At 40.1% G+C, this 27,137-nt stretch overlaps 1 protein-coding gene across 1 annotated transcript in view; it reads left to right on the top strand.

Annotated features, from left to right (window-relative positions):
* The window catches only part of CDH13 (cadherin 13), a 411,322-nt gene that overhangs the window by 271,923 nt on the left and 112,262 nt on the right, over nucleotides 1–27,137 (top strand). The window contains exon 7 of the mRNA XM_087971432.1: nucleotides 26,328–26,506. Within this exon, the coding sequence (XP_087827558.1) occupies nucleotides 26,328–26,506 (179 nt within the window). The remainder of the gene's footprint in view (nucleotides 1–26,327; nucleotides 26,507–27,137) is intronic.

The raw sequence follows: 27,137 nt of genomic DNA, 5'->3' as shown, positions 1-27,137 counted from the left end.
GTCGTGAATTCATTACAAAGGATTGTATGGTCCATTATCCGGAAGGCTTAAGCCATTTAATCTCCCTCTGAATCATATTCTCATTGTTTTTTGAGGGAAAGGCCACTTATTTGTAATAAGGGTGAGAAATGTTGCCCATTCTGGTTGGTTTTATATATATATATATAACATTGCAAGAGAGCCATTCAGAGCCTCTAAGGGTTGGGATGTTCATTTCACAATTTAAATAGAAGAAAGCCCTTCCATCTATTTGGAAAGGTAAATATATTCATTAAGATCAAAATGAAGATCTCGAGACCCAAATTAATTTCAAAATACCCTTTAGTTTAAAAAGAACAAAAATAAAACCGGCAAAACACGATGGTACCTCTTGCGAAAGGGCTTTTTTGTCACCAGTTAATTTTATGAAGTTGCTGCAGGGTGTCGTGTTTCCATCCTCCCTAATTGTCTGAGAGCATCTCGGGAAGGAATAAAAAACAACCTCATTTGGGTCTCTAAACCTGGAAAGTTGATTGACTTCTGATAAGGAATGAAATCTTAATCTTCCCAAAGGGTCCGTGGAAATGTTCAGGGTTGGTTGAACCGTTTGGTGAAGGAGCTGGTGTGGGATGTTAGGAAAGGCCAGTACATTCTTCCTTGAAGACAGTCCTTGACTTAAGACCACAATTGGGCCTGAAGTTTCTGTTGCTAAGTGAGACAATTGTAAAGGGAATTTTGCCCCATTTTACAACCTTCCTTCCTTCCTTCCTTCCTTCCTTCCTTCCTTCCTTCCTTCCTTCCTTCCTTCCTTCCTTCTGCTAATTTTAGTTCTCGGTTCCCCAAATATTTGCTAAAATGATTGACATTCACTGCCACTGACATAGATGCAAAGCATGCCCACCAAGCCACACCCACCAAACCAGTGGTAAAAAAATCTTTGAATCCCACCACTGGTGGGTTAGTGTAAGGTTTGTTCTCTATTGATACCACAGTAGCTTGGCAGTTTTTGTGCCCTACCAGTGGTGATCACACACACACACACACACAACACTGGCAGGACAGACCGTTTTGTATAAACAGGGAGGAAACCCCACTCTCACTAGCAATGATGACGTTCCCTAGTTGGGTAATAAAATGTCTGCAAGTGAAGAACCAAGTTCAGAGAGCACCAAGGACTCCATCGACAAAGGTCTTCATTTGCTCTCTTCACTATTCCTGAAATGAAATGGATCCCCTTTACTGTCCTAAAAGAGGAGTCCTTTGTACATCTGCACTCAAAACAAGGAGTTTTCTCCGTATTGTTAAAGCACCGTATTTTGCATTCGACTTAGCAACTTCCGGGGTCTTTGATGCCTGTAAACAGTAGATCAGAGACACCAGGAAAAAGTGGGTTTCCTTTTATTTCTATACTTGGAGTGGTGAGTTTTGATTCTGCCTACATGGAAATGGGGCTTCCTGCTTGCTCACCTCCACCTTTTTTCTTGTACGCTGCGAATGGAGCCTTGGCAAAATCAATCACAAGGCAATCTCTACACAAAACTCGGTTAATACTAAATGGGATTTTTGTGGACTTAATTCCAGAGTTACCCCCTTTTTTGATTTTCCATTTCTTTTCTGGGGTTGAATTGACGCTTGCACCTGCCAAATTGTTAATGGGATTTGGTGTGTCTGTCTTTCGGGGATTTGTAAACAGACAAAGTTCAGCAATATCCAAATTATCTTGAAAGACTAAAACTGAGTGACATTTTACTCATTGCTTTCACACTGCCGTGAAGCCTCAACCAACTAAGTCCTGAGAAAAGGTATTTCAGTGTGTGAGATTAGTCTTCTAGGCTTCTTCAATTAGCCTGGAGAGAACTCAGGTATGTCCACATGATAAGAACCCACAAGCAAGCTTTGTTCCGTAACATCTATGAAGATCCTCCTCCTCCTCCTCCTCCTCCTCCTCCTCCTCCTCCTCCTCCTCCCTCCTCCTCCTCCTCCTCCTCTTCTTCTTCTTCTTCTTCTTCTTCTTCTTCTTCTTCTTCTTCTTCTTCTTCTTCTTCTTCTTCTTCTTCTTCTTCTTCTTCTTCTTCTTCTTCTTCTTCTTCCCTTCCCCCCCTCCTCCTCCTCCTCCTCCTCCTCCTCCTCCTCCTCCTCCTCCTCCTCCTCCTCCTCCTCCTCCCTCCTCCTCCTCCCTTTTTTCTCCTTTAAACTGCCAGAAAGAGACCACCTTCTTGGCTTTGTCATTGGCTAAAATTAAGTAATTATCAGTACATGTTTCTGGAAATAGTTGACATATGGGTTCTGCATCTCTCCACAATCACACACAGTATAATATTACAGTAACTGCTAATAGACTTCACTTAAGTGTATTGGTTTTACACTTAGACACTCCAACCTTCAGCCTACTCAGGGTTCTCCAAGTAGTATGAGAGGGTTAGATCCTAAACCATATTCTTCTTTAATGTTATTCCTTACTCAAGGGTCTCCTTCCTCCATCTTTTAATTCAATTTTGTTCTTGTGTACCTTCTGGAATGTTCGTTTTGGCTATAAAGCTGTTCCTAGATCTAAGTCAGCGGGCTTGGGGCATACATCCATTCAGAAGATGTCAAAGATCATTCTCTTGCTTATCCTCTCTGTGGCCTCTGCTAAGGATGATAACCTACAACATGGGGAAACAGCTAGCAATTCAGCAGTGTCTGGTGGACCGAAAGACAGTGACCCATATTTGTCTAAGGATGCTGGGAACTGCAGTTCAACCGCATCTGGAGGCCCATAGGATGCCTGCCCTGATCATGAAGGTCTAACTTTTGTTTATTTTCTGTGAAGAACAGTAGCATCTGGGGTATAACTTTGTGTCATCAGTTGATGGATGGGCTCCTTCGCTTGTATTGGTTTTCTCAGAAACAGAGATGCTTGATCTCATCAAGGAGGAAATACCAAGGCACTCCTCCATCAATTTTTATTTGGTCACAGACGAGCAGCTATGAGGCTTCTCACTTATCAACAGAATGCACACCGGGAAGGACAAAGGCTGAGTCCCTTCGGTTCGCCCACTCTATTTGACTCCATTCCGTATTTTTAGCACTACGTTTGAAACAGCTCCTATACAGTACATGGGAAACCTCAAGGCTGTGTAGCAGGCACGTTGGCAAAAATCTCTCCCATACACACAGCTCTAGGTTTCTAAGTAGAGGAAGACAATTGGAAAAGTAATTTCTCATAAAGAATTAGGAAGCCCACAAAATAAGAGTTGGAAGTGGGTTCTTCTAGTCATCTAGTCCAACTCCCTGCTCCCTTATAGCATTTCAGACAAATGGCTGTCCAGTCTCTTCTTAAAAGCCTCCAGTGATGGAGCGCCCACAACGTCTGACGGCAAGATCAGATTCCGTTGATTAATTGTTCTCACTGTCAGGAAATGTCTCCTTAGTTCTAGGTTGGATCTCTCCTTGATTAGTTTCCATCCTTTGCTTCTTGTCCTGCCCTCAGGTGTTTTGGAGAATTAAGTTGGCCCCCTCTTCTTTGTGGCATCCCCTCAAATATTGGAACACTGCTATCATGTCACCCCTCGTCCTTTTCATCAAACTAGACATACCCAATTCCTGCAACTGTTGTTCTTCTCTGCACTCTTTCCAGAATCTCAACATCTTTTTGATATTGTGGCAACCAAATCTGGATGTACTATTGCAAGTGTTGTCATACATACTGTATGAAGTTCTGCATTCAACAGCCATGAGAGACCTGCACTGACTGTAGGGCAGTCCCAATGTTCAAAGGCTGAATTTATTTCCCCTCCTGCTCTTTCAAGACAGTGAATTTGTTGTTCTTTTCTTGGCCAGGGAAATGGCTAACACCTATTTCTTGTTTAGTAAATAGCTTCCCCTTGAAGAAAATGTATGTGTGATCAGGTCCTGCCCATTGAAAAGTTCCTAGACGGGGAGGGGGGAAAGATTTGTATCCTTTATAGATATTGCACAGGTTATTTTAAAAGTATGTAAGGAAAGAAGATAGTGGGCATATTGCTGTTGGCCTAGATATTTATGTTCCATGACAAACATCAAAGTACAGTAATAATGGAGACCGGATTTGATTAGGTTGCAAAATATTTGTCCGTGTTTGCTGGGCTTATTTAGCATTTCCATAAAATCATTTCTGAACATCTGCTCTGTTCAAGGTTATCCAGATTTCTTGTATTATATTACAGCTAATATTTTTTTTTCAGTGTTTAGAAACTTCTAATAGCTTTTTTCCTCCCCTGCTCTAATAATTTCTTTCATTGAGATTTTATGACAAAGGCAATGCTTTTTTCTTATTACTCTATATGATAAAAATGCATTTTCAGGAGCTCAATAGCAATTTCCCACTCTAAATAAATAAGCAGGTGGATACCAATGCCAATTCTAAATAATTGAGTCATTTATATTCTAATTCCATTGTTTGTTTCAGAAAAAAGCTGGAGAATTATGAAACACAAGAAGTAGATATGTGTTAGCTTGGCTTTTTAACCTCATTTTTACAGTGTGCCTTTTTAGCACAATACCTGTTAGTAAGCCATATCCAATTTTTGCTTATTTCTTCAGAAATGTTCTCATGTTCTGAGGCTCGGCAGGTGGATGGATGATAATAGGTAGGTAAATGCCAGATAGATAGATAGATAGATAGATAGATAGATAGATAGATAGATAGATAGATAGATAGATAGATAGATAGATAGATAGATAGATTGGGTGGGTGGGTGGGTGGGTGGGTGGGTGGATGGATGGATGGATAGATAGATAGATAGATAGATAGATAGATAGATAGATAGATAGATAGATAGATAGATAGATAGATAGATAGATAGATAGATAGATAGATAGATAGATATGGTGGGTGGGTGGGTGGGTGGGTGGGTGATGGATGGATAGATAGATAGATAGATAGATAGATAGATAGATAGATAGATAGAGAGAGAGAGAGAGAGAGAGAAGAGAGAGACAGATGATAGATAGATAGATAGATAGATAGATAGATAGATAGATAGATAGATAGATAGATAGATAGATAGATAGATAGATAGATAGATAGATAGATAGATAGATAGATAGATATGATGGTAGGTAGGTTGGTAGGTGGGTGGGTGGGTAGATGGATGGATGGATGGATGGATGTATAGATAGATAGATAGATAGATAGATAGATAGATAGATAGATAGATAGATAGATAGATAGATAGATAGATAGATAGATAGATAGATAGATAGATAGATAGATAGATAGAGATGGATGGGTGAGTGGGTGGGTGGGTGAAGAAATAGACAGAGAGATAGACAGATGCATAGACAACCTCTGTGTATATAACTGCTACTTTTTTAAAAAAAAAAACACTTTTTTTAAACTGTAAAAGGGGAAACGTAGCCACTGACATTTTACTGCTGCACAAAATAACCTCTTAAGAACTTCAAAGCATCCAGACTGAGATGTTATCAAGACAACTTAGCCTTGTTCTGATAAGAACCACTGTTGGGTTATTCCCCCCGGAAGAGAGCATCTGTCTGCTCAGCCTTGGGCAGATGGTGGCAAGCTCAGAACAGCAACGCCATAGCCTTGAAATGTTGACGATTCTCTTCCTAAGTGAAAGTGCTGGTTCCGTTCTTCAGAGGCTGTGTGATATCGTTGCGTCCTTTCTTCTCAAGAAGCTTTTATGTTGCAAAGATTTAAAATTCCTTTAAATGCTTGTTTCTAGAATGCAGGAAATGGCAAGGAAGCCACACGCCTCTGTCCTGAGAGTGAAATTTATGATTCCCATATGTATGTTATGTAAGTCTGGAGGGGCATTTATTCCGTCTGAATATTTATATCAAGCTATGCAGTTTGCTGTTCCCTACCTGAATACATTTGCATATGATTTTCACAATTTAGTTTGCAAAAAAAAAAGGGGGGGGGAGAAATGCACAAGTTCAGAAAAAGACATGTATTCTTTTATTCTTTTATTTTTCTTATATGTACCCATTTCATGTATTCACAACTATGTATACACTTATACTTATTATCTTGTAAACAATTGGCAAATCAAATAAATAAATAAAATAAAAATAGCAACACTTCTGAAAACATTAGGGAGAGAACACTTTGTGAGATCTGTGATCAATAGTTTGAAGACCTAGAGATTCGTACTGTAGAAATAATCATGAAAATCCATCTTCTTTTTCTGCTGATGGGTGAAAAATATGGACTTTAATATTAATTAAATAATATGAATATATGAAAATATGGAATGTAATATTGTGATGACCCAAAGGGGCGTGGCACAAAAGCAACAAAGTCACAAAAAAGGTAAAGTCCCTTTAATACCTCCAGCTTGGCTCCCAATGTCCAGTTATCATCGGCTGGAGAAAAAACTCTCCCGATAAGAGTTTTTAAAGGGAAGAAATTCAGTCCGAACCCAAAGCACATAAAGATTATAAATAAAAACCAACACAAACCATGCTGCAGCAATTAACGAGACAGGACAGGATAAGGAATTTAAGACGTCAAAAGGTAACGAAACATACACAGTTGAGAGGACGCCAGAACCAGATAAGACTTGACAAACAAAGATAATTCACGCTTTGCTTCTAGCAAGGTGTTGTGCACAAATGCCCTTTTTAAAGCCTGTTTTCCCAGCTGCAGCTAATGAAGGGAATCAGGGCCCTTTTCTCCCCCATAACCCATGTTGCTCCCTTACCTGTCCCTCCCTGTGTGCCCTAGGATGAAGAGGGTGTGGGCCTAGGTCTTCCTCTGAATGCCCAGCCAGATTGTGCCCTTCCCCAGTTTCTTCCACAGCTACTGGAGTCACACTTCCACTCCCTGTCAGCTGCTCAACCTCCCCCTCGGAATCAGATTCCAACAGGGGGATGACAAATATTTAGTTTTGTATTACAACCTATAGAAAGGTGATCAGCATCTTAAACAATTAGTAAAACTCCCCCCCCCTTTTTTTTTTTAAGGAATAGAGTATCCAAAGGGGATACATGACTTTGTCTTCTACAGGTAGTCCTTGAAGTACAAGTCTTCATTTACAGACCGTTCAAGGTTACAACGGCACTGAAAAAAAAAAAAACAGGCTTTCACACTTAATGACCATTGCAGCATCTTAATCATGTGATCAAAACTTGGGCGCTTGGCAACTGGCATGTACAGGTACAGTCCTCGTCTTATGATCACAATTCAGCCCCAAATTTATGTTGTTAAGTGAGACATTTGTGAAGTGAATTTTGCCTCCAACTCACAGTTGCTTCCGTTGTTAAGTGAATCAGTGCAGTTGTTAAATTCGTAAGATGGTTGTTCAGGGAATTCTGGCTTCCTGGTTGGTTTTGCTTGTCAAAAGATTGTTAAAAAGTTGTTAGCCTGACCTTGGAACACAGCAACAGTCAGAAGTACAAGTCAGTTGCCAAGCATCTGAATTTTGGTCACATGATCGGGGGAATGCTAAAAAGGTCGTAATTGTGAAACATAGTCAGAAGTCAGATTTTTCAGTGACGTTGTAACTTTCGACAGTCACTAAGTGATTGTACTGTTGTAGGTCAAGGACTATCGATATTTAGCCTTCCATCATGTTGTTAATCGGCAAACTTTGTGCAAATTTTGTCCTGTTTTTTTCCCCCTGTAAATCCAATAAAAAGGCACACCATTTTCCCCCCCTCTATAGTTGACCAGATGAAATAGCTCCAAGCACAGTGATTCATGGACAATTTGTTGATCGACGCTGATACTTGCTAAGGTTTTGGAAATAAATATACCCACGTCTAACTTCACGCTTCATGAGCACAACAGCTCAAGGGCAGTGAGACAATTTTATTATAGGAGAGCTAATTTCTAATACATCCCGTTGCTAAGACTAACGTGGCTTTATCTGCTCTTGGGACCCAATCAGGTGTGCGTCATTCAATTTAGCAAAGTTCTCTCAACTACGCTATCTTCAAACCTTGGTCAACTGCAAGCCGCAATCTCTACTGCAGGAGGAAACAGGGCAATATGAGTTAGGGCATACATAAGGGAAAAGGGTTATCCAGTGACTTTATTCCAGTTTGTGAGAATTGGAGGGAGAGGTGGCAAGTAGTACAAGCAAACAAAGGTTGGCCTTGTCAAAATGGATAACCATTTGTCTGAAGTGGTGTAGGGTTTCCTGCCTAAGCAGAAGGTTAGACTAGAAGACCTCCAAGAACCCTTCCAACTCTGTTATTCCATTCCATTCCATTCCATTCCATTCTATTCTATTCTATTCTATTCTATTCTATTCTATTCTATTCTGTTCTATTCTATTCTTGATTCTATTCTACTCTATTCTATTCTTGATTCTATTCTATTTTATTCTACTCTACTCTATTCTTATTTCTATTCTATTCTTATTTCTATTCTATTCTAATTAAGAGTCTGGTGTTCCCAGCTCAAAGACCCCAGAGAAGAGCAGAAAGTAGATGTCACTTCCAGAGAAGTAGGAAGTCTGGTCTGTAACAAGTTATCTGTCCTATCTCTGTGATCTTCCTTGTGGATTTGTGTAATCAAAGTGTGAAAGCATTTCTGGTATCATTTTTGCACGAGGCATTTCTTAGAGGTTAGGGTTAGGGTCAGTGACCTTGAATCAATTTTATATCAATTTCTCTGAGTACCCAGATCTCTGGGAATGTCAGCTTCAATCTCCAAAAAGCACACTGTGATCAACCAATTTTCCCTTGTATGAATTTAGAAGAACAGCAATAAATCATAACCCTTTCCTTTGGCATTCGGAGTGTTCCTCTGAGATTCTCTCTGCAATGTTTAAGAGAATTTAGAAGCATTGCTCAAAGCAAGGTTGCATTTTAAAAACACAATTACATTTCTGGATCGCTAAAATATTGATTCTTTCTTTTCCTACCTCCTTTCCCCATTCCTGTCTTCTATAAGTCGTAAGTTAGCTTTGGTTTTCCTTTTTCAACTTCCGGGGGAAGCAATTGGAGATGGAAGAAGCTCCACAAAGAGCAGATATGGCCCCCAAAGTGAAAAGAGGAGCTGCGGAATTCCTCAGTTCCTTGGATTTTCTCTCTGGAGCAAGGAGAGAACCAAGGTCACCCATAGGTGCCCCGTAGTTTTGTGTTGTTTTTTTCAGTGCCTTTGTAACTTCCAAATGGTCACGAAATGACATTGTTTTAAGTTGAGGACTATCTAATTTACAAGTGCAAATGGAAAACCTGTGAACATTGTTGCGAGCAAGATTTTTGGATTTTTTTTATCTTTACCGGAAAAAAAAGCAGTAAAGAAGACCATGTGATACTTCTAGATTTTGTGCCCCTTCTTCCTTTGCTATACTGTTGTATAAGGGATTGGAAGGTGCTAATAAGGAGCTCGTTCCTTGCAAGGCCATGCAGCTGAAAGAGCAGAATTTAAGCTATGTGAAAATAGGACACTTTTACAGCCCAATATGCAAAATAAAGACAATAGATGAGCATGTTAATTAGGACTGCTAACATCTGTTTCTCTGGTGTTTTCTTAAAGTGTACATGTCTTTAACATTTTTGTGTGAGTGTGCTATTTTCCCTTAGGTTTTTAATTCTTTGGTTCCAAGAATATCATTTCTAGGGGAAGCTTGAATAATTACATTTCCTTTGCAAATTCTTATTTTTTTAGATTAATGTGTGGATCGCACCTTAATAATCCAATAATGATTGCATCTCCTGATAACTTGATACAGTTTTTAGAGATCAAAACGCTGCATTGCATCAAAACACACACACACACACACACACACACACACACACACACACACACACATATATATATATATATATATATATATATATATATATATATATATATATATATATATATATATATATATATATATATAATATATACTGTATATACTCGAGTATAAGCCTAGTTTTTCAGCCCATTTTTTGTGCTGAAAAAATCCCCCTCGGCTTATACTCGAGTCAGATTCCCTCTGAAAAAAAATGGTGTGGAGTCGCGGCCTCCGGCGGCAGCGACTCCCAACAGCCCCAGCCGGGAAGGGAAAGGCAAAAAGCGCTTTGCCTTTCCCTTCCCGAGGCGGCGGGACTGGGGCCGCGCCGGCGGTAGTGACTCCTGACTCAGGGGCCTCCGAGGGAGGGGAAGAGAGTGACTCCTGCCTCCTGCTGTCATCATCATCTTCTTTTGGGTTAGTGAATCAATTAAACCTTTCATGATAGTGAGATCGTTTCCCAAATTAATTATTTTTATTTTTGAAATTTACCAGTAGCTGCTGCATTTCCCACCCTCGGCTTATACTCGAGTCAATAAGTTTTCCCAGTTTTTTGTGTAAATTAGGTGCCCAGTTATTATATACGGTATATATATATATATATATATATATATATATATATATATATATATATATATATATATATATATATAATATGTGAAAACATATACTTTTGATATCGTATAGTTGGAGAGTTCTAAATTAAAGAGGCCAATAATCATTTGGAGAGTCCATCTGAGAGTGACCTTACAGACTGATCACGTAAACAATGCTCATTCACTCCATGGCTCTAGCGAGACAGAAAGCAACCTCTGAAAAATAAGGGACAGAAAGAATTGTAGAAGGAAGAAGGGCCTCCAGGGCATCTTTAACTCATCTGTAGATTTTTTTTGGGGGGGGGAGAGGAGGGTCTTGTGATCCTGGATGTACCCTGTGCACAATTTTCAGCAGCTTCCCACCCTACCTCTCAGTGCAGACCACTGCCAGAAACCATTTGGCTTCCAAATCAACTGGAATCATGAAGTGAATTCTCCAATGCTCAATTGAGAAGTTCACTGGCTGTGAAGCTCCTGGCTTGCGCAGAGCAGCTGAAGGAATATCTCTGGACATGCTCCATTAAAACTCGTTGGGAAGAAATGACGAGCTGAGGCTTTGGAGAATTCTCCTGCAATTTGGAAGTCATCACCACTGCGGCCCTTGGGATTCCCTACAGTTGGATTCACACAGCATATTTTGCCTAGTTACTAAATCATCCTGTTTCCCCGCTCTGCATAATACCTCAAGTTAGAACTAACCAGACAGGTGGCTGTGCTAACCTGTTGTGACTCCCTCCCCCCCCTCTCTCTCACACACACACACATACACACAAATTTGCTCGAAGGCTAACCCTAACCATGTACTTAGCAGACTCAGTGGATGATTATAGCTTCTAGTTCTAGCCGGTTGATGTGTGAATGCAGCTAACAGGCCTAATGGGTCCACCTTAGCAGTAGAATGGGGAGATAAAAGGGACAATGAGTTTTGTTAACAGGATAGAAAACATCTGAAGAGAAGAATGCAGAAATAAAGAGATGTGATGAAGTCCCACAGTCTGGACAGTGTAGAAATAGGGGAAATGACCATTTTTAAGGGGCTGGATAACAGCTGAGCGGTGGAAGCCCATAATGGCAGATCTTCTGATGCAGTTGTAGGACTTTTAACCAACACATGTTTAGTTGCCAGTCTATTCATTCACCTCGAACTGTCTGGAAATTAGGATTAAGCTGCCCAGAGTTACCCTGTGATATGATGGGCGACCAATAAATTTAATAAAATAAATATGTTTTTGCTATTCCAAAGTAGATTCTTCTTCTGCTTCACCACTCCTTCTCCTTCTCTTCCTTCTCTTCTACTTGCCCACTTCTCCTCCTCCTCCCTCTACTCTACAAACCCCACTCTCTTCTAACACTGATGAAGTTACCTACTTGGGTAAGGAAACGTCTGTAAGAAAACAGCCAAGCTCAGAGGGCACCAAGGACTCCGCAGTGCCAGTGATGGGATTCAATTTTTTTTACTACTGGTTCTATGGACGTGGCTTGGTGGACGTGGCAGGGAAAGTTACTACAAAATCCCATTCCCTCCCCACCCCACTAACCTGCTTTCCAGCTCCGTTCTCCTGTGCAGGGCAACCAAAGAAGACCCAGCCGATCAGCTGGGACTCAATGGGAGGCAGAGAATAGATGGGGTTGGCGGGGCCAGTCGGCGGTGGGATTTGCCAGTTCTCCGAACTACTCAAAATTTCCGCTACTGGTTCTCCAGAACTGGTCAGAACCTGCTGAATACCACCTCTGATGCAGTCCTCCTCTTTCTCCTCCTCCTCCTCCTCCTCTTCCTCCTCCTGGGGAACTTTCGCTTACTCAAGCACAAGGGTTGTGTGAAATTACTCCCTCCATTCCACCCTTACTTCGGCAGCCTCCTTGGCTCCTCATACCATGAGTTGCATCTCCAGCCAAAATTCCAGAGGCTGCTCTTCCCACCGGCCTTTTTTCAAGTCACAACACAGGAGAATGAAAGAGATCAAAAAGAGGCAGCTCCGATTCTTCATTCTATAATATTAAAACCAAGTAATTATTGCAATGAAGAAATTGCAAAAATACCTAGAGAGCGAGACAGAGAAATATCTTTAAAAGGGGGGGAAATATTACAGAAACAAGGAGAGGCAAGTGTTAGCTTGAATAGCAGTTTCACATATCAAAATATAGCAGGTGCTTTTTCTCTCTCTCTCCTAAGCATGAACATAAGGACCGATAAACACTTCTCTCTTTAATTTATCTGGATGAAATACTGAAGACAGAGAAGTGAGATATTTTCTGAAGGTGACAGTTACTAGATGCTATTATTCAGTGCAAGCACCAGACTCTTTCCAGAGTCTGAAGTTGTTTTCCACGTCAGGCACAGAAATACAGGAAAAGGGGAATGGGGAATAATTGCAGGATTGGAGAAACATGTCCCAGGGATAATTACCAGCTCTTGCAGTCACCTCAAGAATTTCCAAGAGCAAGGTAGAATCAAGAGAGAGCAGAATAACAGAGTTGGAAGGGACCTTGGAGGTCTTCTAGTCCAACCCCCTGCTAAAGCCAGAGATTGTATACCATCCCAGACGAAATGGCTGTCCAGTCACTTCTTGAAAACCTCCAATGATGGAGCACCCACAACTTTTGATGGCAAGCCTGTCCACTGGTTAATTGATCTCACTGTTAGGAAATTTCTCCTTAGTTCAAAAAATGTGAACAATTCATAAGTAGAACAGCTCTCCTTCAGAAGTTGTTTTGTCTTCAACTTGTTTTCTATTCTTTTCTCATTAGGCTCTTTGACACTTTGTTCAGCAGGTATATTCTCAGTGTGCCCAGAGAGCGAAATATCCTGAATTTCTTCAAATTGCAAAACAAATGAAAAAAAAAAAAAGCACAGCATAACATTCCTAAAATAAAGCTCACCCCAGTGTTAAGAGCAGGTCATTAGGAAATTCAGAACAATGGTAGATCTCTGGAAAACCACGTTTTAGAATCAGGTTTGTTTGTTTTTAAAATGTAAGAATAACTTCATTTGACTTTGATTCATAGAGCTGGAGTTGGTTTTTCCAAGGGTCCACTGGTTAATTGATCTCACTGTTAGGAAATTTCTCCTTAGTTCAAAAAATGTGAACAATTCATAAGTAGAACAGCTCTCCTTCAGAAGTTGTTTTGTCTTCAACTTGTTTTCTATTCTTTTCTCATTAGGCTCTTTGACACTTGTCTAAAAATTGAAACATCCAGTCCCCAAGCATGATATTCACAGAGTAAGAGGGATTTAATGGGGAAAAAGTGGTTATAAGAATACCAGGGATATGACTTTTTATTTCTTTTAGATTTGCCTTGGGTCTTTGCCTGAATCTTTTCAGGCAGGCAAGCAACCATTGCATGCTTTAAATCAGTGTGTTATTCAATTGTGACTTTAAGATAAGTGGACTGCAAGTCGCAGAATTCTGAGAGTTGACGTCTACCTGTGTTAAAGTTACCACATTTGAAAAGAGCTGTTATTAAATACTGAGAAACAACAGCAAAAGCGTCTCTCACACCAGCAGGCCCATTTAGACATGGGGAAAATAGAGAGAGCGGCTGGCCAATTGGCCAGTGTGTTTTTATTCCTTGCAGAAGAAGCTGCCTGCCAAGTTGTGTTATTAATCTGGAATGAGTAGAAGCTGCCTCGTGTCCTTGATGTATGCCAGTTTAACCCACTTCTAAGGGATAGTGAGAATAATCCCAGGTCTCCAAGGCCTTGTAGCTTTGAAACAGCAAGACTCGCTGGGGCCTTTTCTGTCTTCTCAGAACCTATCACTTTATCATCCGTGGCAAAATTAAGGCAGCTCTAAGAGATTACGCAAACGGTATTGTTAACCACATTTTCCACAGGGAGATGGGAAGGAAGCAGTGTTTTGTTGCTACTCATGAATTAATACGAAACCTGACTGCCTAAACTGTAAACAGTTGTGAATTCCAGCCTTGTTTTCTGGAACTGTAATTCCATAGGAAGGCAATTGTTCAATCCCCAGTGGTTTTGAATCATGTTAGCAGTAGGATGGCATCCAATATCTCAGCCTTTATCTGGTTGTTACAAATATGGTTAGCATGCACATATCATCTTCATTTAACCACCCCATAATCCCTTGCGGGGACAGAGTCTGGGCAACTGAATGGAGCTAGCAGTGTGTTTTAATGGCCGGATGCCCTTCCTGTCGCCAATGCAGAGTTTTGTTCAGCAGGTATATTCTCAGTGTGCCCAGAGAGCGAAATATCCTGAATTTCTTCAAATTGCAAAACAAATGAAAAAAAAAAAGCACAGCATAACATTCCTAAAATAAAGCTCACCCCAGTGTTAAGAGCAGGTCATTAGGAAATTCAGAACAATGGTAGATCTCTGGAAAACCACGTTTTAGAATCAGGTTTGTTTGTTTTTAAAATGTAAGAATAACTTCATTTGACTTTGATTCATAGAGCTGGAGTTGGTTTTTCCAAGGGTCCAGAAATTTTCACCGTTATTTTTCAAATCTGACATATAATCCATAGCTATAAATCACGGGGCATAATATTAGATCCCAAGCTGCCATTGGCATTTTTTTTTTTTTTTTGCAGGTAAGCAGAGATAAAATAATAACATTTAAAAGTCTATCAAAGTCCTTAAGTGACTTGTGGTATGCTTGCCTCCCCTTCTCAAAATAAAATGAAATTGGGATAAGGAAGACTTTGGAAGACAAATAAATTATTAGTCTCCTTATGAAACAGTGGGTCCAAAAGGCAAAATAATTATCTGTGCAATCTTCTGTATTTTGAACAGTTGCCTCGAAAGGAACTTGATTCAGTGACTTTGCTGAGAGGACTCTCAAAGTTCAGATTCTCAAACAATACAATTTGAAATGAGCCGGCGGAGAAGAAAAGTAATATATAAATACAAATAATGCTTTAAGCAAAGAATATCTCCCTCCCTCCTTCCTTCCTTCCCTCCCTCTCTTTTCTTTTTCTTCTCTTCTTACCACACTGAAGTTCTTGTTCTGGGAAGAACTTGTATTATGACACTGAGCCTGTCATAGGAGAAAGAAAATCCAGGTGATTGTGGGAGGTGAGGGTGGGTTTTATGGTGAAGAGCCAGAAAAGAATAAAAACTAAAGCCACCTTCCCAATGATGGCTGGAGATTTTAAATGTTGCAGTTCAGGGCCTATGGAGATCCTCGGTTATCCAGGTCTGAAGCATTGAAGAAGCTTCTTGGATGAGAAGTGAAATGTTTTCAAAGGGAAACAAAACCAAGAAAGTCCAGTTGCCTTTTTGGAAAAAGCACCTTTTGTTCAACATATCCAAAGCTTGTTTGGAAAAGTTTGTTTAAAACATTAGATAAATTCTGATTTTGCTACAAGCGTACTCACTCAACAACATTACTCCTTCTGCTGCTTCCATCTTCCCTTTCCTTCTCTTTTGGACCATCTAAGCATTGCCACCCAGAATCTAGGACCTAAAGAGATAATAGAGAAGATAGAGAATGTCCTCTGTCCTTCTCTAACTTTCTCAAAAGGCAAATTAATTCAGGGAAAAGCTGCCAGGAAAAGCAACAGCAATGACAGAAAACCCCAGAAGTTGGCAACAAAACCCAAGCTATATTGGCCAGACCGGCTATATTGGACTAGAAGACCAGCAAAGTCCCTTTCAACTCTATGATTATTGGATGACAAATCAAGCCACAATCTTAGATAACTGAATGTCAGAAAGCTGAGCTGTGTGATCTCAAACTTTGCCTTTATTTCATCTTGCCTTCTAATTTTTAGAAGTTTCTTCTCACTCGGAGGATCTGCATTCCTGAAGGGATCGGAAAAGTGGAATCCCAGTTGATATGACGCCACCCAACATCACCATCCTCACAATACAACCGTTGCTTGGCTTAAAGAGAGAGGGAGAGAGAGAGAGAAAAGATACATGTTGGCCCAGCAACCACTAACTCTAAAGACTGAGCTCTAAAGACTAGAAATACAAAGAAAGCAGGAGTCATGGAAACATTTCAGTTTTTCTTTAAAAAAAATATTTGTCTGTACATATTTCTGGGAGAAGATTAATTACAGCTTGACTGTAATAATAAAGGAGAAATACACTGAATCCTTGCCGTGTTTGCCTTACATTTAAGATTTTATTGATTAAAGCATTACCATCCTAAATAGTTTCTCCAGATATTTGCATGGCCCATTGAAATGGCAGAAAGAAAGCTTGGAAAAAGATGTTTCCATTTTTGGCATGCCTGGCTTAAATCGCCTCATTCAGGAGAGCAGAAAGAGGAGAAAAATGGAAGTTAATCACATGTATAATGGACTGGCTGTTGTCATTCCTAGCATTTGTCCTGCTTAGTTGCGGGATTATTTCTCGCACTTTGCTTGTTTCAGTTCACGTAGCAAAGCTATGAATACATGATGTGACAAGGGGGATTGTTTCTCAGCCAGGTGTTTTTTTTTTTTCCAGGCTGGCACTGATTTGCACTGAGAAGGAGGTTCAAGGTCACCCAGCTGTGTTCCAGAATCTGGATATCCCTCCCTTCTAGCCTAGAAACTTAGCAACTGTAATAAACCGATTCTTCAAAATATAGAACCCATGATCATTTGGTACTGTAGAAATAAGATATAAATCAAAAGGGGGGGGGGGGAAATAGGCTAGTTTGGTCTAGTGGTGAAGGCACCAAGCTAGAAACCAGGAGATGGTGAGTTCTAATACCCGCCTTAGGCATGAAATCCAGGTGGAGAACTTTGGGCCAATCACCAGGAGATGGTGAGTTCTAGTCCCACTTTAACCATGAAGTCTACCTGGGTGACGGCGAGTTCTAGTGGTCAGTAAACCACTATGCTTTACTCAGAAGCAAGTCATGACAAGTCCTGCTCATTGGCCACATGTTGAACTTGAAGATACTTAGTAGTTCAAATTCACAGGATCTGAATCTGAAATCAACAATGGGATGACATGTGAAATTAAGATCGAATAAATTCCTTGATGCTATAAATGATAGAATAAAAGTCACTCAGTTGTATGTGAGTGGAAAAAATATTTTAAGAATATGAAGACGAGTGCTGATTCATCTGGCTTAGAATTCCTTTAGATTAGCATCCAAACTCCAAGAAGCCTTTTATTATTGTTATGTTAATTAGTTTAATTAACCATGCCCCAAATTCTTTGGAAATTGCAGGAATTGTTCTCCCAGCATCTATAGAGAGCACCAAGTTGGAGAAAGTGATTCTAAGCCGACCAAAGGGATAAATCCCTTCCTGAATTTTTGTGGTGGTTTTTTTTTTCCCCTGAGAAGACACCAATATGGACCCAAGACTTGAAAAGATTGCATGAAGATTCTATCTTTTAATTCAGACAGGAGATGGAAACTATTCATTATGCAGGGGAAGAGTAATTGTACTAAAGTTCCACTTAATTTAATTTGAATCAAATTTAGCTTTTGCCTTCTGGCTTCCTACTTTTGAGGCCATGGCCTCTCCTGGCCCACCGAAGGACCCCTCTCATTTGTTACCCAACTTGGATAACTTTCAAAAATGTGGACCGACTCCCCCAAATTCCTTATCTCACATGGCCATTTCTGCCACTTGAAGAGGATAATTTAAACATCATCTCTAAAAAATAGGATATATTTTAGACACAACATTCCAGATGAGACATTCTCCTTCTTCTTACATGTCAGGTATATGGTTATGGGGGATGAAATATAAAAGAGGAACAGGGCACCAGGAGAACCTGTGTTGTAAGGCTTGTAATGGGTTATTATTCTGCTAAAAACAATAATTCATATGATTCACTCTCTCGATGGCCCCACTGCAAGCATCAGAAAACGCAGACCCAGGGACTGGATGGGCTCGGTGGTGATGTGAAACCACTTTCGCTTTGATGACAAAATTAATAATAGAGGATTAACATGCAGCCCGTTAAGCATCCCATTCAAAGGGAAACAACAAAGCGCAAATAGATGGAGTCATAAAATATGTAATATCCCCAATTCATCATCCTCAAAATGTAATGTTCTCTGTACTGTCGGAATTGAATAATGATGGATAATATAGCAGTGTAAAAAGGGCGATTAATTCCTCTTAAAAGAACTTACGAGCCAGGCACGAAGGCAGCTCTGTAATGTCCGGTTGTAAAGAACCTGACATCCAGCAAAAAAGACCAAAAAAAAAAAAAATCCAACGTTTGAAGTCAAATTTATGGCCTTGCTGGATTATTCTCGCCCGGAAGTCTCCAAGGATGGCTTTGTTCTGGAGGGGACAGTGAGTTTCCCTATTTCAAACCCACTTTGCACCTAGCTGTGGGAATTAATACCTGTGCTGATTGATGGTAAACACCATTATCTTAAGCAAATAAACTACTGCAAAGGTTTTCGCAACTTAAATGGGGTTTGCTAAAATGAGCCAGTGCATTATGGATTGGTTGGTTTTTTTTGTTTTTGTTTTTTGGAAGCGGGTATTTAAAAGGGCTGGCTAATTAGCAAAAGGATGTGATTGCAATGCTAAATGTTAGAGAGACAATGAGTCTCACACATGAAGCAGGAAACAACATATGTTTGATTGGTAACTTTGCTACAGTTGCTGGAGTATTAGAGGATATTGAATTAAGACCAGATTCTATAAACTGAATCAGTTTGTTTGGGCTAATTTGAGGAAGCACCACTTAAACAACGGCAGATGGAGTAGCTAAAGGGCAAATCCTTGCATCTGCATTATTGCATTATTAGACTTTTAATATAATTTTATATCATATGCAATATAAAAAGGAATCCCTGCGGATTTTATTCTACTAGTTGTTGCCAATGATAGGGAATGGTGCTCATCTCCAATTCAAGGCCGCTGAGTGCTGTCCAAAGACATTTTCACATTCATGTGGCCAGCACGACATCATGGAATGCTGTTCCCTTCCTGCCAAAGTGGTACTTATTTATCTACTCGCATTTGCATGCTTTCGAACTGCTAGGTTGGCAGGAGCTGGAGCGAGGATGGGAGCTCACTCCATCATGTGGCAGTCAGGTCTCAAACCTGGGCTGTTGGGATTCCAGCCAACAAGGCCAGCATCTAACCACTGAACATATGCTATATAGGATTTATATTTATTCACATTCCCAGAAGCAGTTCATTTCTCCTTTTCTTTAGTTTTCCTCTTAATATACATTCCCCCCTCCCCTTTTCTCTAAATTAGGTAAGAGAGGGTGAAAGATACCCTTGGTTCACCCATTAGCCATATCCTGGCTTGTTTTAATTTTGGTATAAAGAAGGCTGTGATTTACTTATAAACCATGGTTAACCAAGTGCCGTGCTGGTGCAGTGGTTAGAATGCAGTATTACAGGTTAACTGCTCACATTGCCAAGAGTTCAATTCCCTAGATCTTGACCGGTTCAAGGTTGACTCAGCCTTCCATTCTTCTGAGGTTGGTAAAAAAGCTTTATGTATCAGACCTAGATTGTCAGGGGCAATAGGCTGACTCTATAAACCACTTAGAGAGGGCTATAAAAAGCACTGTGGAGCAGAAAAGAAGTGCTATTGCTATTAGCCATTGAGAATGGTTAATAGGCTGATCTGAAGCCAAGCCAATCACATGATGGGTCAATGCAAAGGGTTGAACCCTTCCATTGTTCCTGGCACACAAGTTTCATGGCCAGGCACATATCTGAACCTGTAATTTCCTCCTTTTTCTTACCATTTTACTTCACCATCTTGCCTTCAACTCAATGGCAAATGCAAGATGAAAATCAGAGAAAGCCGAGGAGCAGCAGCTTGAGGGATGTTTGTCATAGAAAGAAAAGATAAGGCAGAGGCCTTTGCAAGATTTATTTCTTTTTGTAAGCTCTGTGCTTAGCCGTTCTAGACTATAAAGCCTGCGCCTGCATTTAAAGAGCCTGTAAAATCCAAAATCAAATTTGAATTATGGCAAACAATCCTGGCTCGCTTAGGGGGGAAATGATGAGTTGGCCAAGAATAAACCAAAAGTTAAGGGCAATTTGTGCGATAGAATAGGTTAACCATAAAAAAGCTCGGATTGCAAGCTGCCAGGTGAAGTAATAATCTGGAAAAAGAGAGAAAAATACAGTATTTAGTTTTAGGTAGATTTTGCCCATTTGGCCTTGTAAAGATCTCAGAAACAAAAAAGGATAATCTCCATGTAGTTGAAATCCACACTGAAAATGCCTTACCTTAAATAGGATTGTGGGTCCTTCAAGTCTAGGAATAGAAGTAGATCATATTGGTTATCTACCCAGTTAGACTTCTCAACTTATTCCGGTGATTATCAGAAGTCTTCCCTGGAGAACTTTATCAATAAACTGCTCCTTATTTCTTCTCGTCAATAAGTTGATCAAACTTTCAAAGAATTCTGAAATTGTTCAGAAAGCTTATTGATTTCCCCGTTAGTGAAGAAACAGTGTGAACGCTGTGTTGGTGCTACCGTTGCAGCTGCTTTTGAAGTGTATGCTATCATCAATCAGACACTATTAAAATTGGTTTGATTCATGAATAATAATGATAAGAAAAGATAGTACCAATAGTCACAGGTACCTTGGGTGCAATTCCAAAACATCTGAAGCACCAATTGAACACCATGGGCATTGACAACATCACCATTGGTCAATTACAAAAGGCAGTTTGACTTGGAACAGCTTACGTCCTGTGATGAGACCTTTAACTCCATCAAACATCCATACCTGCTTATTTCATGTCCTTAGGAAGGACTTGATAGGTGCATAAAAATGCCAAATCCAGTCTGAACATCTGGCTACTGTGCAAACCACTATAATAATAATACAGTCCTGACAGACTACTTCCTGCCAATTATCATCCATTGCATTAACATTAATATTTGTTGACTTCGCTGGCAGAAAGCAACAAGAGATATAAACAAAAAAATTCTTCAGGTGCTTTCTGCTTCCTTAATATATTTGATCGGTTTGATCTTATCCTGATCAACCTGCTCCAGACCTTGTTCTGTTTCCCACAATGGCATCTTCATATCTTTCCTTCAACCCAGTCTGCACCTCATGCTCATGTTCAATAGATGATACATTGACATGCTGCTTCTACAAATGAGGGTGGGCATAACTCATTCCATGTAACCTTAGCACATAAATGCTTTCTTAAATCCGAACACGTATAAAATTCCCTGGGGTGAGGAATGGGAGGCGGAGTAGAGAGTGAGTGGGTAAGGTTAAACGTTGAAATTGCTAAAATTTGACCTGACCATAAATCTCCACTTTGGCTCATGTTTTATGTGAACATTTAGTGGGAAAGTAATTCCCATGTACAATTGCTTTGCCTTTTAAGTCATTTCTGACTGATTGCTGTCATACCTGCGATTTTTAACATCTTTCTTGGTAGCTTTAGCAATATTTTTAACATTTCACATGGTTGCAGTGGAACACTCTATGTTTAAATCAAGGAAGTGAATCCAGAGAGTGTGATGTGCTAGAAATACTCAACATTTAAAATGTTGGAAGAGCTGAATGCTTTTACATTAATAATGGCATCTATGGAAGAAGAAAAAAATTAATCATACAGTAGTACTAGAAATAGAAGTGTTAGGAGAAGCTAGGTTTAGCCTGAGAACCTTAGCTTCTATTTGTGGTTGATCCATATGGTGAGTTATAAGAACTGCAGCTTGGGACAGCTTCCTTTTCGGTGAAAGGGAATATTTTATGAGTGTAAGAATTCCTGGCAGCAGTTTTATAATTTGAACAGAAAGAAAGTTGAAAGAAATGTCAGGAACTGTTGATTGGAGAACTTCCCTTGTTTTCAGAAGCTCAGGAGGTGGAGTGTATAAGTGTTTTTCTGTTTAGCTATTGACCTTATCCTAACCCTAATAAATGTTGTTTGTCTTGATCTAATGCTAAGCATTCTTTCCATCTGGTCATGTCAGGCACAAAGAACCAAGAACACTCCTAGAGTTCAAAGCACGGAAGACTTTATTATTGCTACCTATGCACAAGAATCTAGTCAAACCTAAATTGACACTTAGATAAGAGTCAACAGAATTCATAAGAGTTGGACTTGGGTCTCTTCTGGCTGTACAATGATTCCAAACTTATAACACATTTAACCCCACCTTCCAGCTCAGCCTGCTCCTCTCCTACAGATTAATAGTACATGGATCAAGTCTATCAGCTGTTTACCATTCAGTGTTCACAGGAAGAATGTTTGCTAATCCATGTTAGCCACCAAGATACTTTTTGGAAATTCTCCTATCAGAAAACAATGCTCCCATTTTTTGCGACTTTCTAATAGCTTGAAGCTAACACGTTCATTTCATGGAAAATAAAGGAACTTGTTTGGATTTGAGGACAGATGTTAGATCATCTATTGGATGGATTTGTAGACCAGAACCTAGCTCTCCACTGCATCTCCAATTGATTTGTCAATGATGCCATGAACTTTACTACTGGCATCGTTTAGAATTTATTAGACAGAAAAACTACTAGAAAAAGAACACATGAAGCTATAAATTCAGGGTTCCACTGGTTTGACCCAAGGCTCTAAGATAAATGAATTCTGAAAGGGCAGCTTGAACCTTTGAAAAGTCTTGCATTGAACAGCTGTGTGTATTGGGAGAAACATCATTTTTGGAGACCGTAGGAAAACTTGGCCTGTAGCTCATTAATTCTCACTAAACAGACTACCAGTCTCCACATTTAACAACAGCCATAAGTTAATATTTGCAGCTGCAATTCAAATGTACTTGATTGGAAAGAAGAATAGATCTTTCTTCTCCAATTTGTTGTGGCTTCCCCGGAGTTTGTTTTTCTTTAAAGTACAAATTGACAGTCAAACATGTAATTAGTTGTGATGAGTGTCACAGCCAGCCATTTCCCTTTTGCCATGCCACTTCTCTAAAAGTTTCTTATTTTGATCACAATGAATTAGGCATGCTTTTCATAATCCTTGAGGGAATCTAGCTTTCTTTTCATTCCTACTGCATTCACCCAATTGTCAGATTAAAACGCAATGGCAGCCTATCAGGAACAGTTTCCTGTTTCTGTGGGTATTATTTATTTAGTTGGGTTGATTTAGATCAGGGGACTCCAAATTTGGCAACTTTAAGTCTTGTGGACATCAACTCTCAGAATTCCTCTACCAGCCATGTCTTCAACCTGGTCACATTCTCCTCTAACAAAAGGCAATAAACTGGATTGGAGAGAGAATGAGTTGCCCAAACTAAGCCATGATTTTCCATGGTCCATCTATCTATAGTCTTCTCCAGGGGTGGGGAAATTCCAAGCACGTTACCTAGACCAGGGGTGTCCAACCTTGGCAACTTTAAGACTTGTGGACTTCAACTCCCAGAATTCCTCAAAGCTGGCTGAGGAATTCTGGGAATTGAAGTCCACAAGTCTTAAAGTTGCCAAGGTTGGACAGCCCTGACCTAGACAGTCCCAAAGATGCTTGTTCAGGAGGCAACTGAACTTTCTTGTTTTCTCTTGGAAGACGTTTCACTTCTCACCCAAGAAGCTCTGACTGGTGGGGAATGGAAGGAGCTTCTCGCATGAGAAGCAAAATGTCTTCAAAGAAAAAAACAGAAGACAGTCCAGTTGTCTCCTGAAAAAGCATCTTTGGGACAACCATGACCTGGATGGCTGAGAATCTCCATAGACTGTTACTTAGATAGATTTTTTTTTTTTTTGCTTCCTGGGTTTTGTTTTCAGACCATTGACACATAGTTTGCAGCAAATTTTAGTTCCTCCGTGTCTCTTTCGTTATTAGGCGGCATTTTATCTGAGCTCAGTAGTAGATTTGGATGTTAGCCAAAAGGAAAAAAAGCAGCAAACACAGAATCATTTGTGCCATTTTGTCTTTGCTTACCACAAATGGACATAAATGTTTTATCTATGCCTAGAGAGGCCAAGTGAGGAAAAGATGCAAGGGGGTGTGTAGGCTGCAAATGCTGCCCTTCAACTAGGAAACACTCAAGATGCAGAACAAAAAAGAAAGAAAAGGAAAATGGAAGAAAGGAAAGCTTCTCAGCCCCCATCTCCCTTGATTTTTGCAAAAGAAAAGGGACTCTGAGCGGCAAACTCAGGCTGAGCTTTCTGGCAGCTGTCTTGCCAGAACCTCATTTCAGAAGTTGGACTGCAGGTGAAGGAGAGATAAAGTTCCGATTGAAATGCAAGTGAGGGAAGCAACTCCCAGTAAATTGTACCGCTAGATCTGGAAAAGTACTAGTGGCCTTCGCACTTCAGGGTTAATAATCCCCTGCTTTTTCTAATTACAACTTGCTCACAGCAGGGGAGATAACTAGGCTGCAGAAGAATATGCTTAATGAGGTGGGCATGGAAAATTCATTAAAGGCTTCTAATTGAATTTACAGTTGTACGGTTAGCGGAGGATAAGTTCTCCGTCAGGAAATGTGGGAGAAATTTGTGTCCTGCTAAATGCCCCCTCCGTCCCTTGCAAGGGAATAACCATCAATATATCCCCCTTGATGAGGTTTGAAGAATAAGCTGTTGGTTGGTTTTGAAAAGGAAGCTGGGCCATGTAGAAGAGAAGATAGTGACTTGGATATGTTGCAAAAAAACTAGGGATACTTTGGGTTTCCTTTAAGTGATTATACAGTCACAAATCCCATCATTTTTCTTCCCTATAGCATCAGCCTTGTGAACTCTCAGATTTCATCTTTCTGCTATGTATTCAAAATGGACAGTGATTAATATATATATATATATATATATATATATATATATATATATATATATATATATATATATATATATATATATATATATATATATATATATGCAGGGGTGGGATTATACCAGTTCGGACCTGTTCTATACAACCGGTTGTTACAATTGCTCCGTTTGGAGAACTGGCTAGCCCCTCCCCTCCCCTCCCAACCCAATCAATCCTTAGCTTGCATGCATGCCATCCAACTTGCCTGCATTGTGCCTGTGCCTAATTTTTGGTAAGTTGCTATTTTTCCTTTTTTTTTCCCCTGACGATCAGCTGTTTCGGCTATCAGCTATGCTGCACAATTTAGATTAGCCAGAAAGCAGATTTCTTGCTTTCTAGCTAATCTAAATAGCTGTAGTACTGCTTTGCCCTTGCTCAGGAGGCTTCACTGAGGCCCAGTCAGGGGTGATACTCAGGGGGTTGGCGGGGGGGGGAGAAGTGGCCTGAGAACAGAGCTGAATTTTTCTTAGGACTGAAGCTTCTATTTTTCAGTGCAGTCTCAGGCAGCAGATTGCAGAAAGGTAGATCTGTGAGTGACTCTGTGATTCTGTGAGCAACTCAATCTGCCTGTCTGTTTTGCCTGATTTGGGGGAAAAGTTGCTCTATTTTTTATAAAACATTCAATATTTACATAAATATTTACAATATTTGCATACAAGTCACACCCAGCCAGTCATGTGACCACCAAGCCACACTCAGTCAGCAAACCATGCCCACCCAATCACATGACCACCAAGCCACACTCACAAATTAGATCACAAGTCTGATCCATTTGAAACATCTAATGCAGCAACGTCCAACTTTGGAGATTTTCAGACTTGTGGACTTCAACACTCAGAATTCCCCAGCCAGCATGGGGAATTCTGGGAGTTGAAGGCCACAATCTTAATGTTGCAAAGGTTGGACACCCCTGGACTAAGACTATTGATTGATAGAGTATAGAAACTCATGGCTTACTTTGGCCAATTCTCTCTCTCTCTCTCTCTCTCTCTCTCTCTCTCTCTCTCTCTCTCTCTCTCTCTCTAATCCAGTTTGCTACAGAGGCCTTTTGTAAGAGGAGAAAGGGATTCCTCATGCTGGCTGGGGAATTCTGGAAGTTGAAGTCCACATGTCTTAAAATTGTCAAGGTTGAACAACACTGCTCTAATATATAATGTCTATCTAGTTAGGTGAAGAGGGGAAGGATAATGAAAGGATATAGCCAAGAATTGTTTTAATTCATCTCATTTTTCCTCTTCTCTTAAATCCTCAGAATCTTATTTTCTAAACAAGAAGCACCGGACCCTACAAGCTAAATGCAAAATGGATGGCAATCAATTGGTTAGTCTGCTTTAATGCCTTGTTGCTGGAAATGAAATGTTGATCTCCTTCTCCTTTCTCCAGGAAGTACTGTTATGCGGGTGACGGCATTTGATGCAGATGACACTTCTACAGATAATGCCGTGCTGAGATACAACATCCTGAAGCAGACTCCAGACAAACCATCTCCGAACATGTTCTACATTGACCCAGAGAAAGGAGACATTGTCACAGTGGTATCTCCAGCCATGTTGGACCGCGAAGTAAGTCACGAGAGGCTTCCATGATTTGTTTGACCAAAACCGACTCAAACAATTGCAAGGCTTATTGGTTACCGCCTACTTTTTCACTTTGTCTCCTTACCTGGAACTCAGTGGGCCGTGTGTTGATGTGATCTTTAGATGGCTTGTTTAGAAAAACATGATGTAGAACCCCACAGATGGAAAAGAAAAAAAAAAGGAAGTGTTTAGATAGATGAATAATATCAGGATTTAATTTCCCAGTGATTTGTAGCAGATCAGCGGTATTTCTATTTCTAGACTAGAGGTGTTTCTTTCCATTTTTCCATGCGTAGAAAGGAGCTGTGAAATAATATTAGAACATACATGTCTTATTTTAAAGGCAACTGGACTTGCTCATCCAAGAAATGCCTTCAGTTCTAACTACCAGTAACTGCTGGGGAAACCAGTCCAGATGGCTTTAAAATAAAAGCACTTTTAAGGACAACTATGACCTGGATGATTGAGAACCTCCATAGACATTAGAGCACACAGCTTGCATGCAGAAGGGAGAAGGAGGAGGAGGAGGAGGAGGAGGAGGAGGAGGAGGAGGAGGAGGAGGAGGAGGAAGAAAAAGAAAAATAGTGATAGTAGTAACTCAGAAGTGTCAACTTCA

Source organism: Notechis scutatus, chromosome 9 (assembly GCF_049901735.1).
Source record: "Notechis scutatus isolate UNSWTSFEM ecotype Mainland chromosome 9, rNotScu1.2, whole genome shotgun sequence".
NCBI lineage: Eukaryota > Metazoa > Chordata > Lepidosauria > Squamata > Elapidae > Notechis > Notechis scutatus.
The sequence above is the reverse complement of the archived record's forward strand: the minus strand, read 5'-3'. Positions and strand labels throughout refer to the sequence as shown.